At 41.8% G+C, this 17,317-nt stretch overlaps 1 protein-coding gene across 9 annotated transcripts in view; it reads left to right on the top strand.

The window, feature by feature from the left end:
- myripb (myosin VIIA and Rab interacting protein b) overlaps positions 1–17,317 on the top strand; it is a 146,655-nt gene that overhangs the window by 117,156 nt on the left and 12,182 nt on the right. For all 9 annotated transcript variants that reach the window (XM_028568856.1, XM_028568852.1, XM_028568851.1 and 6 more), the window contains 6 exons: positions 10,179–10,265; positions 11,741–11,838; positions 12,103–12,183; positions 12,854–13,015; positions 15,402–15,570; positions 16,096–16,622. In XM_028568856.1, the coding sequence (XP_028424657.1) occupies positions 10,179–10,265; positions 11,741–11,838; positions 12,103–12,183; positions 12,854–13,015; positions 15,402–15,570; positions 16,096–16,622 (1,124 nt within the window). The remainder of the gene's footprint in view (positions 1–10,178; positions 10,266–11,740; positions 11,839–12,102; positions 12,184–12,853; positions 13,016–15,401; positions 15,571–16,095; positions 16,623–17,317) is intronic.

The following is a 17,317-nucleotide window of genomic DNA, read 5'->3' as shown; positions in this document are numbered from 1 at the left end:
CTGACATGACAGTCGGTAAGAGAGATGTGAGCGTTTTACATCTATCAATTTCCCAGAGAGAATGTGTGACCTTCAAACCAACAGGAAGACAACAGGGAGCGAGCGACTTGTACTTTCCTGTCCATCATCTCCGGTGGAAGGGAGAAAGGCTTCTGTGTGACCTGTTACAAGTGTCATACTCTCGTGTGTGTGTGTGTGTGTGTGTGTGTGCATGCATGTGTGCGCGTGTGCGTGTGCGTGCGCAGAAGAAAGTGAGAGTGTTGCTCTGCATGATAGAGATGTGGCCTTTAGAGACTTTCAACATTAAACATTGATGTAGTGTTGGTAGTCTATATCCACGACGGGATTGCTCCGGTGCCGCAGGAAATTCCGCTGAATGCATGTCTTTTCGCCGATGTCCGTTTCCTTCCACTTTCTTTGTGTTGGAATTTTAGACTGGCCGATTTATGAGGACTATGGTTAAATGCTCCTCAGATCTCTGCAGGATAAATCCAGACAACTAGGTAGACTATCTCTCCAATCTGAGTTTTTGGCTGTGCGCTCCTCTCAAATTGATCCGTGGGGATCATGTTTGTTTCCGCTGTGATAAATCAGTATAAGCTAGGGCTGCTCGATTATGGGGAAAAATCATAATCACAACTATTTTTGAATAAATGGTCACGATTATTTAACACGATGACTCATTGACTTTTGGAAAGATGTTGCAGGTTTTTTTGTAATTTAAAAACAGTTAAACAAATCAACAGTGAAATCACCATGAACTGTGAAACGTCCCTTAATACTTTTCCCGTTGAACGTTTTTTCTTTTCATTTTTTTTCAGTTTAAAATAAGAGTTTACTTGCAAAACGTTATCCATCCATCCATCTTCGTCCGCTTATCCGGTGTCGGGTCGCGGGGGGAGCAGCTCCAGCAGGGGACCCCAAACTTCCCTTTCCCGAGCAACATTAACCAGCTCCGACTGGGGGATCCCGAGGCGTTCCCAGGCCAGGTTGGAGATATAATCCCTCCACCTAGTCCTGGGTCTTCCCCGAGGCCTCCTCCCAGCTGGACGTGCCTGGAACACCTCCCTAGGGAGGCGCCCAGGGGGCATCCTTACCAGATGCCCGAACCACCTCAACTGGCTCCTTTTCGACGCAAAGAGCAGCGGCTCTCTCCGAGCTCCTCACGGATGAGTGAGCTTCTCACCCTATCTCTAAGGGAGACGCCAGCCACCCTCCTGAGGAAACCCATTTCAGCCGCTTGTACCCTGGATCTCGTTCTTTCGGTCATGACCCAGCCTTCATGACCATAGGTGAGGGTAGGAACGAAAACTGACCGGTAGATCGAGAGCTTTGCCTTCTGGCTAAGCTCTCTTTTCGTCACAACGGTGCGATAGATTGAATGCAATACCGCACCCGCTGCGCCGATTCTCCGACCAATCTCCCGCTCCATTGTCCCCTCACTCGCGAACACAACCCCAAAAACGTTATGTGCAAAATAATTGTTTTTCTCGATACGTTTTTCTTACAGTATTATTGTGATCGTTAGAAGCCCAAATCAAAATCACGATTCAAATTTGATTAATTGCTCAGCCCTAGTATAATAATGTAATAATATATGTAATAACACTGGCTATACTTGTAATTAATAGCTTATAGTGATTAAAAACGGCTCAGCTATTCATTTCACCATCACAGTGTCATTTTTGGACATTGTCTCGCCAGTCTGGTTTAACGGTATTGCATCATAAAATCCACCATGAAATGCAACCTGATGAGTCTGTTATGAAGTATCAAAAGCAGGAATGATGATTTTTTTTTCTTTTCTTATTTTTTTTTTACACTTAAATCTCATTCATTTCAAACAGGGGATTACTGTTGTCCCACTTTTCTCCTGCCTTTTGTGTTTGCTGTCTCATCCCTCCAAATGTCTGTGGGAGGATTCCCACCTATCCAGTTAGATGACGGTGACTCAAGAAATTTTCAAACACAGTATTATCACCTTCAAACATGATATTCTCTCTCTGGTGAAAAAGATTGAGAGAGCGAGAGAGGAGAAGCAGTGCAGTCTTTTGAAGCTTTCTATGGCTGCAGCCGTCTTTTCAGTACGGTATCAAAGTAAGAGATGTTGTCCTTGTGTATGTGGGACAGAGACTCAACCACACATAGCATCAGAGTATGCATTGATGCCCTTTGTAAAAAGAATTTGTCGGGAGACAAATTCCTAGACATAAACACCATCCCTTCTGTGTCCATTTCCAAAGTTGAGAAGTTAAATTACCACCTCAGAGTTTACAAGTGAATTGGTGGTCAAATTGCTGTTTGCTTATGAATCAGTTGATTGTATTAGGGTAGCGAATGTGAGTTTTTCTCCATCATACAGTTTTTCTGACCGTCACTACTGTGCTGCGTTTATGAGCGAGAGTCAAAGTCTGACATCTGGGCTTCCTTTTGAGCTGCTGAAGAGCAGCTTTCCATTCATGCGCTGTTTTGTTAAAAAAGATACAGAATAACCAAAAAAGTTAAAGAATAAATAAAAAAATATAAACTGTTAACCGAAATTGCAACCTTGCAGTTGGGATCATTGTTCAGTGTTAATTAATGTTTGTCTTACATAAAGTACATTCATAGCTTTAGCTATGTTTCTGCAATCCTATTTCACTCTTTGGCCCAACTTTTATTTTGTGCCGTTATGCTAAACAACCAGTTGCAAATGTTTGCCACCTTTTTAGTTTTACAGCTGTTGGTTGGTTGCAGCTAAGCTGAATGAATAAAAATGCCTCCATGAAAACTATCATTGTTTCATAACTGTGGTTATATCAAGAAAGTAGAATAGGAAGTGAGCATTCTGCATGAGAATTCCACTTGTCAAGCAGAGTGAGTGCTATGCTGCTGATCTTTTTCTGTCCAAGTGGTTACTTTGCCAAAAACTGTCTCAGCACTGAACTCCAGTGCAGTAGGTTAGATGTGGCTAATCTAGTGAGTCAGTGCCAGGGCAATGTGAACAGTGACCTTGCTTCTCTCCTCTGCCAAAATAGCAAAGCAGAATGTAGTTACAAAACACAAGGACCTCCTGATTCACCTCATTCAACAGATTCATTCAAGGCTTTCTACAGCACTTTTTCAAGCCGGTGCAGTGGCCCGCGGCAGTGACAGTAGTTGCATTATAAAAATTGTAAAAAATTAAACACTAAAAGCTATTGTTAATTACTGCCGATAGTTTGCTCCTTCATTTCACATTCCACCTCCATCATTTGAACTTTAAAGGCCATGTTGGCCCTGGGACCAATTAACGGATCAATTAATTTCTGTACACACACACACACACACACACACACACACACACACACACATGTAAATGCTGCTAGCACCACCTGAATAGTCAGTATTATGGATCAAAACATATTCATAATTTTAGAGAGCAGTTTTGTCCGAGAACACCCTATTTACATTGGCATCGTCTCCACAAAAGGTGAGTAAAAATTCTTATCTCCCATATAAAAGAGGCAAACTACCTCCCAGCCTGTCGTGATGTAAACAGACGTTGTTCTGACAACGTTGTTTATGAGACTGTGTGTGCTGCCAGATGCTGGATTGTAATTGAAAGGAAAACCGTCTAGACTCTCCTTCCTCCTCCTACTGCTGCTGGGACTTCAGGAACGTTAGCTCTAAGTGGAACTTTACTGGCTCATTTATTTATACAGTCTTTTGTTAGTTCCCTCTGTTTCTCCACATATTGTCTCTTCCTGACACTCTATTTCACTCAACACTGAATGAGCAATTTACTAAATTTCAAAATTGTTGAGCCAAAACAACAGGATTTTCTGATTTGTTTTGTTTCAAGTGGTGACTTCAAACCATATTATTCAACTCTGCGTTCATCTGCAACAAAAGTTGTTCAGAGACCAACTATAAGTGCACCATGAACTTTAAAGGAACACGCCGACTTATTGGGAATTTAGCTTATTCACCGTAACCCCCAGAGTTAAACAAGTCCATACATACCCTTCTCATCTCTGTGTGTGCTGTAAGGCTGTCTGACGGCTCCAGCGGCATCAAGCCAGCACAGAACATGCAGGTGAATGGTTCCAGCAATCCTACTGCTCCGAATAAGTGACAAAATAACGCCAACATGTTCCTATTTACATGTTGTGATTTATAGAGTCACAGCGTGTAAAAAAAAACAACATAACATGAGACACAGCCGTCTTCTAACCGTAAACAAACCGGGAACTATATTCTCAGGCGGAAGAATATAGTACTTGGGCGGAGTGATATGCTCGCAGCAAGCCTGTCTGAGAATATAGTTCCCGGTTTGTTTACTGTTAGAAGACGGCTGTGTCTCATGTTACCTTGTTTTTTTGTACACGCTGTGACTCTACAAATCACAACATGTAAATAGTAGATAATAGGCTGGGCTAAGCTAATGCTGGAACCGTCAGACAGCGTTACAGCACGCACGGATAAAAGTCTCACACTGAAAGGGTGAAAGAGGATCAGGAGCTGATCCAGGATCTGAGTAGTGAGCAGTTTGCCATCCGTCAAGAGATGAGCGAACTGAAAAAAAAAAAGACTGGAGGAACCAACTTAAACCAACCTCAAGCCTAACACCAAGCTCAAAGCTGAGGAAGAGTTCAGTCAGGCACTCCAGAGAGAAACTGCACAGCTGAAGGAGCAGGAGGTGGAGTCCCTTACTGTTTTACAGGCCCTCAAACTCGTTCCAGAGCCCAAAGTCTCTGAGAAAGAAAGAAAAAAAAATAAATAAATAAAAAAAAAAGAGGCGCTCAGTCTGAAAAAGAGTCCGCCACTTCCTCAGTTTGAAGAAGTATAAGGAGAGGCGGGAGGAGGAGTCCACATCCATCTAAGACCCCTACATCTCACCGGTTCAGCACCTTTCACCATCAGCAGCTGTATGCTGCAGGGCGGCACGGTGGCCTAGTGGTAAGGTCTGGCCTCACGCACAGACCGGCTTGGTTCTCTCTGTGTGAAGTCCTCATGTCCCTTTCTGGAGTCAGCGTAGGTTTCCTCCAAGGGCTTTGATTTCCTCCCACTCCAATTTGGGCTTTTTTAAGCCGATCCATTCGGGCTTAAAAAAAGACTTTATGAAAACATTTCAAAATAAAAGTTCTGCCTGTGTAGCTCTATTTTGTAGTAGTTGTTAAAGGTAAGTTGTGAAGTACAGAGCACTTAATAATCAGTGTATGACAGCGGGATTGTGGTAGACAAAACATCCAAGTTGTGTTTGGTGTAATACTTGGATTTGAAATGATTTAATAATTGTCTTAGATCACTCCCTGTTTACTTTATAGTTCACTACAAGTATCCATTTGATGTTGTAATCGTGTCCAAGTTCTGCACTATATAGTGCTCACCAATTCTTCACATTTGAGAAAAAAAATGCACTACTTTCTGTCAACAATCCCAAAATGCAAAGCGTAACTTTATAATGTAATTTTATATTATATAGGCAAAGATTAATGTTGTGCGACTCCACACCATGGATGTATTTTAAATGCTCTACATCAGTTAGTGACAACACAAATTGACGATGATTCATTATAGTGAGCGTCTACTATATAGGAAGTAGTGAACAAGTGAATAAAAGGAGGATAGTCTATATCCACGACGTTCCACTTCTGGGATTGCTCCGTTGCCAACGGAAATTCCGGGGGATTTCACTCATTTCAGCCGGATATCCGTTTCCTTGGGCTTCCTCTGTGTTGGCATTTTAAACTCTGGTTGATTTATGATGACTACAATTAACTGCTCCTCAGATCTCTGCAGAATAAATCCAGACAGCTAGCTAGACTATCGGTCCAATCTGAGTTTTCAGTTGCACGACTAAAAACAACTTTTGAACATACACATGGTCCACCAAAACAAGTTCCTTCCTGAGACTATTTTGCAGAGGCACCGTTGCTCTGTACGGCGCTTAGCGCCGCCCAAGACGATTGTGATTGCTTTAAAGAAATGGCAATAAACCAGAGCACATTTTTCTCCCATCCCGGAATGCTGTTTGGACTAGCCAGACCCTCCTGAGCAGCGCTGTGGAGGAAGGTCTGGCAATGCGAGACTAAAAGGAGGGTAGCTCATCCTGTGGGGCAGAAAATATCTATCAGAATGGCCTACCTCGATAAATGTGGTTAACGGAAGTGCTTTTGGACACAGCCTATATTTAACTTCCCCATAGCACAAAATGACTATAGCACATCTGCAAAAGTTAAATAGTTTTTGATTAATACCAGTGTTATAAAAGTTGCTTTACGAGGTGCTAACTTTCAGTACCAAAATCCACTTACATGTCTTTAAATTACACATCCGTCATTTACAAAAGCATCTTGGAAACAGAATAATGTTGTTGTTGTTGTTGTTGTAATAATAAAAAAGAGGGAAAAAATCCCAATACACACATGCATTATTGTTTCTTTTCCATTTTCTCTTAACCAAAAAATTATGCAGTTCTCCCGCTCTCTCATTCACAGAGAAACCCACTCACTCCCATACAACACACATTTGCACACACACACACTCAGAGACCCTTGCAGTTACAGGCCACGGCTGTCTGTGTGGTTACCATGGAGATATCAAGCAATTTACTCCTCCACTCCCCTGAGTGGAGGAATGGCAAGTGGTGAGGGACAAAGATGAGACAATGGTCATGGTGAAAAAATACAGAAGTTGGACGTGAGGAGAAATGTACTGGACACACACACACACACACACACACACACACCTGACCTTCCATCACCTTTGTAATGACAAGGCAGCATTGCCATTCAGCATTCAGGGCCAATTAAAGATGAAGGCATCACTCTGTTGGGTCACACCAGTCATTGTATCACTGCTGCCTTCTCATATTTGACTCATGGATGAACAGCAGACATGAGTGGAAAGAATGACGAACAAAACTGATGTGGTGTCCCCCCTCTTAGTGATCACCGTCATCTTAAAAATGTTGAAGATGGTAACTATATCTGTTCTATGATGTGACAATGCTTTGATCAAGGTCTGGTTAGGTTTCGGGAACATAAACTACTTAGTTAGGTTTAAGGAAAGATAATGGTTTGGGTTCAAATAAGTACTTACTGATGCATCATACTGATTTAATGTTTACAAGTAAAATCTCAATCTGAAAAAAGTAACCATAGCTCTCAGATAAATGTGATGGAAAAGTAAAATATTTTGCTCTGAAATCTGGTTGGGTAAAAGTACAAAATAGCATCAAACAAATAGTCAAGTAAGGTGCAAATGCCTCAAAACTGTAAGATATTACACTGCTTAAGTAAATATACGGAGTTATCTCTGACCACTACTTAAACATACAGGCTGCAGCCATATAACTGACAGGTGACAGCAATACTTTTCTGGATATCTCACAGATGGACGAGCTATTATGCTAACAAGCTGTTGTGACAGAGGTTGACATTGGTATGTGAACAGTAAGCTGGTATTGGTTTGGGATAAATTATCGCGATACCCATTTCTCAGGAGCTTTATCAGCGTGTGTGTGTGTGTGTGTGTGTGTGTGTGTGTGTGTGTGTGTGTGTGTGTGTGTGAGAGTGAGTGAGTGATTCTTGCCCGGCGGCTCACTTCCTCTGACAGCACTCCTTTGTCCTGAACTGCTGCAAGTAATTTCCCCACGTTTTGTCCCCTTCCACACTCCCAGAAACTATAATTCATCTCTAACCAAGCGAGAACCGTACAGCTCTGTCGAACGTCGCTTCAGTCAGAGTGAGACAACTCTGGGAGTGAAGGACGGGTGGAGCGTGTAATGGTTTGGGGACTTGTTGCTGGGACTGGGAGGACTGGGCCTGTGAATGGATATAAACACAGGGCACATTAAATCAAATACACACTCATCAAAGTGGAGCTACACACACATCTTTCAGGTGAAGCTACTGTTAAGACATATGTTGCCTGTTGGATGTGTAGAAGAATATGAAAACAGAGTTACAGCATGTCATTGTAAGAGTTTGTGATTGCTGGCTTACAGGCTCGGCACTGAAACGTCACAGTGCTTTGACAAACAGCAGTTTATCTTTCAGTAAAGCTGAAATGGTATCTGACAGCTGGCGGTGTTACTGGTATGCGTTAACGGAAAAAAGAAAATGCCAGCTTCTTTGATTTTGATGTATTTCCTTTTGTTTGCTTTATACATTCATATGTTGGGCTCATTAAACTCATTCTGAAATTATTCTATTACGTTTATTTATATATATTTAAATGAGACGTACGCTTGTGGGAGATACCAAGAACGCATCCATTGGCAACATTGTGGCATAGAAGAGTGATTGCTGGATGTTTGGCTGTATTCCTGGCGGTGTTAAAGTTAGCTATGGCAGAGATCGGTGAGTGGTTCTGGCTCCTTGAAGGCGGACCAAACCAGCAAGCATTTTAACAGCTCTGGGCATTCAGCCAGAAGCTGCAGCCTGTCCAACAGGAGCAGCAACAGGACAGTGTTGACTAAATGAATGTTGGAGGCGAAGGAGACCAGCCAAGGACAGGAGTCATGGAGTTTGGTTGGGCTCGTGTTTTGCCAGCAGCAGGGGCCGGAGCTTTGGAACAAGGCCTGTGTTTGGGATAAGTTTGGTTTGGTTTTGGCTCTGGTTAGGGGATGGAAATGAGCTAAAGTGGGGACCAGAGGTGGAACCTGAGCCAGGGTGCTCTTGTGTTTTGTCTGGAGCCATGTTTAAGAGGGTATGGATGGACTATGGTGAGGGGATTAGATGGAAATGTAGCTGGAGTGTGGTCAGTTAGAGGATGTACTTCCCTCATTCCAGTAGAATTATATTCTACCTTGGTGGTCTCCAAATCCCTCTCCTGACGGCTCTGTCTGACAGTTTGTCTTTTTAATAACCTGCACGTCCATTTATGCTCTCTTCACTTTTACAGCTGGACTGATGAGAAGGCACACAATAAATGCAAACCACAGGAGAGATGTCTAACAGGAGATAATGGGCCACTAAGGGAATATGTGGTTTTGAAGGCGGGGATGTTGTAACCACTATACCTTCTCCGGGCTTTCACAGCTCTTTAAGTAGACCTGTCTTAGAATTATACTCCCAAATTGTCAATTTGGGGGGGACATGAAATGTCCCATTGCTGTAACTCTAGATTTTGGAGTTAGTGTAATAGTAGTTTCCTTTGCAGCAGGGGTAGAGTTTTCAAAGTTTAGTAAATTGAAACAAATAAGACAGTCAGAGACTAAACCAAGTTAGGTTTTTGTATTTTATTAAAAATATATATATTTGCAAATATAGAAGCAACATGATTTCACAAAAGGCACAGCAGCCCTGTGTGGAGTCAGTTCCTCAAATGAGTGAACAGAACACTAGGCTTATATGCATCTTTAGAGTGACAGCACAAACGCACTTGGCTTATTATGATGCTACAGTTTTTACATGCAATCTGATACACATGAAGACAATCGAGAAACACAAGAGACATCTCGGTGCCATTTCGCCTCCTCCTCCACATCTCAAACTGGCATGGGAAAACTAGAGATAGTTTTAGGGTGACCTTGTAGCCCCTATCTGTTCAGACAGACAGTGCTCACGTTATGTTCCAGACTTTGTGATTCTCACTTAGTTAGAATCAGAATCTCCATGTGGGAATGAAATAAACTCTCTTTCAGTTTTGTAAGAAAATCCAAGTAGAAATAAAACATAAAAATATAAGGAATTATGCTTAAATGTAATTTTGCCATTACATTAGTCTGAAAAGGATACGTTCAAAATGTACCACTTACTCACAAGAGACTTGGCCTGAATGAGCTATAAAGAAAACAACATACTACATGGTGATGCTTATGTGCACTGAGAATATGCCTTTGATAAGTGTCATAAAGCATGTTTAATTTGAAAGGCAAGAGGAATTGTAATTTTCTTTCAACTGTCATTTTGTTTCATTTTGTGGGTTTTTTATGCACAATAGGGAAAGGCACAAAGTAGAAGAAACAAGACTACATAATTGACAAGATGACAAGATGGAGTTGGGAATACAGTTGACAAGAGTACAAAAAGGGGTTTAGTGGCATTGTGCGCAGTGTAACCTACTTTTAATGTGGCAACAGTGTAAAAGAATGTGCAGCTACATTATTATATGGTATGATATGACCGGGATATTTGCATTTGTGTGACAGGCGTCAGTTGGGAGGCTTTTATCTGGCGACTTCATTCGTCTTTCTCTCCCCCCTTTAGAAAGCAGTGTTCACGAGGGAAGCACCGGCAACGACAATGATGGCAGCATCTGTGGCAGCGACTCCGCCTTCTACAAACAGAGTGAAGGTGAGAGATGCGGTGATGAACATGCAGCGGTTTGTGGCAGTGCAGATGGGTAATTTCAGCCACAATTATAATTGACATTATCTTTTCACTTTACAGTCGTGGCCTGCTATGGTGGCCATATTGATTTTTTTCCACACCATTTGTCCCATTTTCTTAAAAGGTTGAGCTTTTATGTTTATTGCTCATTAATTGTTGCCTTTCCATATATAGACCATTCTGCAAAGGGCATGTGTGTAGGGGGGAGGATCACATCAGTGTTACACAACTCTAAAGTGTGTTGAAACACAGAGCAACAGTTCTTGTTGATCATTAAACTGCACACACATACACACACATGAATCCACAGGATAGACATAAAACCACTGACGTGCTGTCTCGAACAAATGCACACACACGCACAGATAAAATTATAGCCTCCTACACACCACAGGCAACACATTTAGACTCATATTCTTGCGCCATTTACAGCACACACCCTTTCATACACAAATAAATATGCAAACAACCAAATAGCCCCAATCTCATGATAAAGCTAATTTAATTTGGTTTCCAGTAATTATCAATTGTTAATGCAATGATCAAGATCTGGCATTGAGATGATGGCAGTTCTTGAGAAGCCCACAAGCAAACTGTGTGTGTGTGTGTGTGTGTGTGTGTGTGTGTGTGTGTGTGTGTGTGTGTGTGTGTGTGTGTGTGTGTGTGTGTGTGTGTGTGTGTGTGTGTGTGTGTGTGTGTGTGTGTGTGTGTGTGTGTGTGTGTGTGTGTGTGTGTGATCCAACCTGATCTCACAGAATTCGTGAAATGAACACGGCCCCTTAACTCAAAATCTGTGGCAGTTTCACGGAATCGCAAAACATTCTGTGATGGGCCCACGAAAGAATTCTTTGAAATGAACACTGACCCTTAAGTTAAGGAAAAGGTCAGGGAAAAGCTAGTCCCAATGGACAAAAAAAGTATAAAAATTAATGCAGCTGAACCAGAGATATCGTCTTTTTTTTATTCCACACGTTCTTCTTCAAAACCTGGCGCCTACATTACCTACAATGCAACTGGAGCACTGACAGTGGGGTTAGAGATTTGGTGTGGTATGCTAGTAGCGGCTGCAGAGCCGGCTGCAGAGGTCTGGTAGGATCTCTTCTTTCTAATGCCACACCGCCAGATTTCTTTCATTTGCAAACTTGTAGTCTTCAGCCCCAACCGACTGAACTCACTCTGGAGCCACAAAAGGCTTTATGCAATTTTATTAGAATACAGCATAGAAAATCTGCTTAGAAATATAGGAAATATTGGATAGGCTAGAACAACACAATGCAATTTGGCTAAATAAAACATCACATAGAATATCACATCACATAAAATATCACATTCCTTATTAATTTCACTTGGAATTGTAATTGTGTGATTGTCAGGACGTTGTTTTACACAGGTGTAACAGCTCAGACATGTGTATGTGTGGCTCATGTGTTTGATATCAGGACACAGTATGGCAGAGACACTCACAGTCGCCCTGCGTGTTGCTGAGGAGGCTATAGAGGAGGCCATCGCTAAGGCAGAGGAGTTCAGTGACAGCTTGGTGAGACATCCCTCTGTTGCTCTTCTTCCTTTCTTTCTCTTTCCGTCTCCCTCCTCTCTTCTCCGTTTGCCCCTCTTTTCTATTCCTGCTTTCTCTATCATGGCCTCTGACTTCTCTCCTCTTAATATCAGTATGATGCCGTCATGGTTTTAGGCTAAGAAGTCTGCCCAGACCCTATCCCTGGTTATTCACAGGCACTTTGACGTGTGTGTGTGTGTGTGTGTGTGTGTGTGTGTGTGTGTGCGCGCGTGTGCGCGCGTGCAGGAAAAGCAGAATGAGGCTCGGTATCTGCAGGACCACAAAGAGGAGCTCATAGAGGAACTCGCCACAACAATTGTACAAAAAGTAGGTTGAGCAAGTTTTTATTTTTACATGTTTATTTTCATTTGTGTGTAGTTAACACCATTCAAATGTAATTGCACACTAGAAAATTAAAAAAATGTAATACATCAAGCTAGGTCCCACCTCGGTCTTTACTTTGACAGTTTTCTTTGACAGACTAACAGATCAGTAGACCATTAAAATGTTAAATAAAAGTATCTCTTTTTTTAAAATTGGGATCACAGAACTGTTTGAGGAAAAGGGCAGAGAGTCTTTGAACATAATATTTTAGTTTGAATTAAGATTTAAATGACAACCATCATTTAATCATGTCTTGTAATTTGCATACGCATATTAAATGGAGACAAAGTTTTCAGTTGTTTGATTGCTTTCCGGTTTTAATTAACATACGTTGGCCATTAAGTCTTTGAAGGTGAAATTAAAAAAATATATTTTTGTATCTCCACTTTGAGGATGGCGGTGGATATTCACACATAAAGAGTCAAATGTAAACTTGATCATCGGTTTTAAAGTTTCATTATAGCAAATTATTCATGCCTAGGGGTAAACGTGAAACGCTGTTATGGGATTGCATTTGCATTTTCCAATTTGCAATTATTATTTTAATGTATTATTTAAATAAAGCTTTGTCTTCTTTCACTTTCTTCTTCTCCTTCCTCTCTTTGCTTCTCAGATCATCCAGAGGAGGAGGCGTTCAGAGATGCACACAGAGTATGACTTTGTCTGGCCTCAGCCTCAGTCCCTGATCCAGTCCGGTGAACTCCCCTCTCCGTCTCAGCCTCAAGCTTCTTCACAAGGACTGCAGGACCCCCTCAAGACCTCAAACTCCCTCTGGGTCAGTCTTTGCCTCCACTCAAACTGTTAAAAACAACAAGTCCAAACAAAACTGTCCTGTAACAGGCGGGTGTGAACTGCAGAGTCTTGGCCAGAAGCATTTTGCTTTCATATCGTGCACTGTGTGTTTAAAGAAGGGTGTTTTTTTTTTTTTTTTTTTAGAGTATACAATTCCCTCTGTCTGTGTTTCGGTATGTGTTCCTCTGGGTGGACCAGCCGCTGTGTTTGTCAGGTTTAAAAAACACAGGAATGTTGTGTTTGGCAAAAAATCACTAACTTTTTAGTAGCCCTGGTCTCTCATACACACACACACACACACACACACACATGGTCTCATTAAGCATTGTATTCTGGTCTATTTCTTTGCCAGATGTGCTCTGTGGCTCTTGTAGCTGTTATATAGAAAGCCAGTGGTGAGGGGTCTGACCCCTTGATGTGTATTTTGATGCTTTTCTGGATTTCTCCGGGTGCTCCAGTTTCCCCCACCACTAAAAACATGTTCCCCTCCCTCTCTACTGAGCTGCCGTTTATCACCCAGGTGGGTGCTACACATTGGTGGTGGTAGAGAATAGTCTACACACACCCACCCCCCTCCCCGATGCGCTTTGAGTGTCTGTGATGAAGCGCTATATAAATGTAATTAATTATTATTATTATTATTATTATTATTATTATTATTATTATTATTATTATTATATGCAACCTAAAAATGTATAAACAATAAAGCAATTAATTTAAAGGATTGCTTGGACTTGGCAGTCACTTCCTGCTCTTTGAGTTTCATCTACTGTAAGTTTCACCATTTTCTTCAAGATTAAGAGAAATAAGAGCACCAAGCAAGAAAATAGACCCCTATGTGCATGGCTAATAGCACTTTGTTCCACAGTTTGAAGTGTTTTACTGTGGATTTTCTCCCTAAAAAACAGCTTTAGAGATACTGCAAATGTGATTTGAACCAAGTACGAGCCAATTCTAAGTACACACAATAGGGTAACAACACCCAGGTTACACGGGCACAGACAGTTCTATAGCACACACGGGAACACATACACACAAATCAGCAATGCACACACACCTGGCAGTGGTTTGTGCTGCTAGTCAGCCAGCAGCGGCTCGAGATTTGTCATCGTCCCTTGTGTGAGCAAAGCATCAAAGCTGCGCTCCCGTGGCCTCGCCGTTCTGTTTCACTCAGCGAAGATCAAAGTCCTGTGAAATACGAAGGGATCCTCCTCAGCAGCTCGGCCTGCCATGGGACGGGCTCTGTTTATCAGCTCTCTGCCGACACACTCACTAAGACACCATGCATGCAAATGCACTCTAAAATCTGTTCTGCCTTAACATTGATCCTTAGGGTAATCTTAATGGTGCATCCCTCCCATTGTAAGAACTGATATTTTATTTCTCTAATTCTTCTGTGACCTATTAGACAGTTCGGTCTATACTTACATTCCCATATGTACATACTGTACATGTACATACGGCAGTCCTTTCACTCTGATGTTAAATCCGGATCAAGACCAAATGTTCACCAATATGATTATAGTGTGAGCTTATGCACTTGAATTAGGTTTAAATCCCCTCTTTTGTATATCGCAGCCACTAAATCTACATCCCAGTTACACACAAATTTCAAGTGCACATCAACAAATAAGATTTAACATTCCTGTTTAATCTTCTAATTTAACCAATAAATAATAATCTTAAACCTAAATTAGTCCCTTCCTAATGAGAGGAATGGCAAGATGATTAGCAAACATTTTGAACATATTTCTTTCATTATAGAGCTATTTTAAGATCATATGTAAAGGTAGTTGGTCATACATCTCACACACACACACACACACACACACACACACACACACACACACACACACTTGTAGAGCCTCTGCTGTCTGCCTTTTTATTTAGTTGTCTTCTAGCTCCACCTGCTGATGAGATTGATGACTGAACAGATTTCTGCCCAGACAGGAAGTAGACTAGCCAGCTGGACCAAGTGCTTTCCTTTATATTATATTATTACTGTATGTGGATATTATATGTGACTGCTCCTGACCACTGTGCTGCTGCCTCTGCCCAAGCAGTAATAACCTGTCTGGAGCTGCTTTGACTGAATGTCTGTCTGAAGCACCTGCTCAGACTCAAGTGAGCAATGGCCCAATATTAAAAAGAGTGTGACGTTCAACTTTTCCAAAGCTGTCAAACATCTTCCTAATTGACGTTTCTTTTAGAGAAAGACAATGTCTGACCTCTGACTTTCACTATGGAGTTTATGCCAGCATGTACTTGTGAGTCCACATTATATATTTAATTCACGGCAGCATTTTCGTTGCTCACAAATCACATCCGTGTGTCTCAAACCTGCGTGTGTTTTATGTGGGTGCTTGCAGCGGTCGCGGTCCGCCTTCTCCCTCACCAGTGACGACTCCCCGGAGAAGGGTCCAGACGAGGAGGGGGCCGGGGCGGGAGGCGGCTTGCAGGAGTACGCTTCTCTGAAGAGGGAGGGCAAGGCCACGTCTCTACCCAGCTGGAAGAGTGTCGACCGCCTGGACAACTCCAGTAAATAATCCCACTCACAGACTGTTTAATGTCAGTTGGCTAAGCTGTGTTCTCTTGAGTCCTCCTGATCTCAGATGAAGACGCAAAGGATACACAGTTGCATTGATTAAAGCATTTCCTGCTAATATCTTAATGATGCAGAGAATACTAGGGTAAAATATTGGAAGACATCACCACCATGTCCTTTTCAAATTTAAAACTTGAATCTAATTAACTACAAACCTGTTCACTGGTGAAACAAGGCTTTTGTGGAATTTAATTGTAAAGTAGTTTGACTTGTGCCCATATAAATCATCTTGAATTCAGTGGTTCCACTGGTTTCCAAAGTTTTTACTATGGTAAAAAAAAAGTCTATACAAACATCAGTGTTTTGTCAAGACTGGGCTAAATAAAATTGCTTCTGCTGTTGCCACTGTGCTTAGTGACTTTTAAAGAAAGTGGGGTCACACAGCCTATCCAAAAAGTACAGTTGGAAATAGTAGTGAGTTTTTCTAAACTTCCTGCGGTCTGTTCATGTTCTTCCAGGTGCATCCTCAGTGCTCCAGAGCCCAGACGGTAACTGGATCGCTCTGCACAGCTCACAGATGTCCCGGCCCAGCCTGCTAACCAAGAGGAAGAGCCTGGTGTTCAGCGTGTTGGAAAAGGAGTCCGGCGTCGTGTCGGCTTACGACGAGATGGGATCCGACTCTGAGGAGGACGACAAAGGCGGCTGGGGTGCAGCGTTGCGACAGTTCCAGCGCAAACTCTCCGACGAGACTTACTACACGGACTCGCAGCACGACCCGGAGTGGACGTACACCCAGCACCTTCCGATTACCTCGCCGTCCTCTGGCCAGTACACCAACACAGAGACTGTCAACTCAGACTCAGAGGCCTCATCAGTGCTGTCTGCATGTCCTCGCAAACCGCCTCACAACCTGCTGAGGAAGAAGGGACCCCCGGACACACACCTGCACCCTCATCACCAGCCGCTCTACCAACAACACCTTCACCAGAACCTATCTCCCTATCGACTCCACTCAGAGGCACTGGATGTCAACTTTAACCCTAAGGTGATTTGTCTTTACATTCCATTATAACTGTTGGTTATTCTGTACTACAAAGTCTCACGTAAATAATGTGTTTTATATTATTAGATGGGATTTCACTGAAAATGTGACTTAGTCTGTGTCTCATTATCTAGCAAGTTAAGCATGGAAAAACATTAAGTAAAAGAACCAATTGAACAATGTAAAAAAAAATATACTCCATAACAAGTAAAATTATATAGAAAAAAAAATATGTACTTAAAAGTATCAAAGTAAAAGTACTCATTCTGCAGAAATTGGCCCCTGTGACTGGAATAATATGATATATGGCATTATTAGATTGTTCATGATGCAACAATGTGTGAGCAGAATTTATAGCTGGTTGAGTTTTGTCTTTTAACTACTTTATAAACCGATCAGTTAGTTTAATTCAGTGGTTATGCTCCACAAATCTGTTTTTGTTTAAATTTTCTAGACTTTTCTCCGAACTCTTTTTGTGAATTGGATAATTTGACCTCTTTGTGCCTTGAACAAATATTTTATTTCAATTTTTAAAACATCTGAGAAGTTTTGAAGCAAACCTTTTTTGGTGGGACTGCTAACAACTCATATATCATATATCTGAAAAACAAGACACTGCTCTTTTGAAAGTGTATCATATGATTTGATGCCTCCACGCCTGCGACAGCCGGAGGCATTATGTTTTTTTTTTTTTTTTT

This window comes from Perca flavescens, chromosome 22, assembly GCF_004354835.1.
Source record: "Perca flavescens isolate YP-PL-M2 chromosome 22, PFLA_1.0, whole genome shotgun sequence".
NCBI classification, from domain to species: domain Eukaryota; kingdom Metazoa; phylum Chordata; class Actinopteri; order Perciformes; family Percidae; genus Perca; species Perca flavescens.
This window is presented reverse-complemented; position numbering and strand designations above follow the sequence as displayed.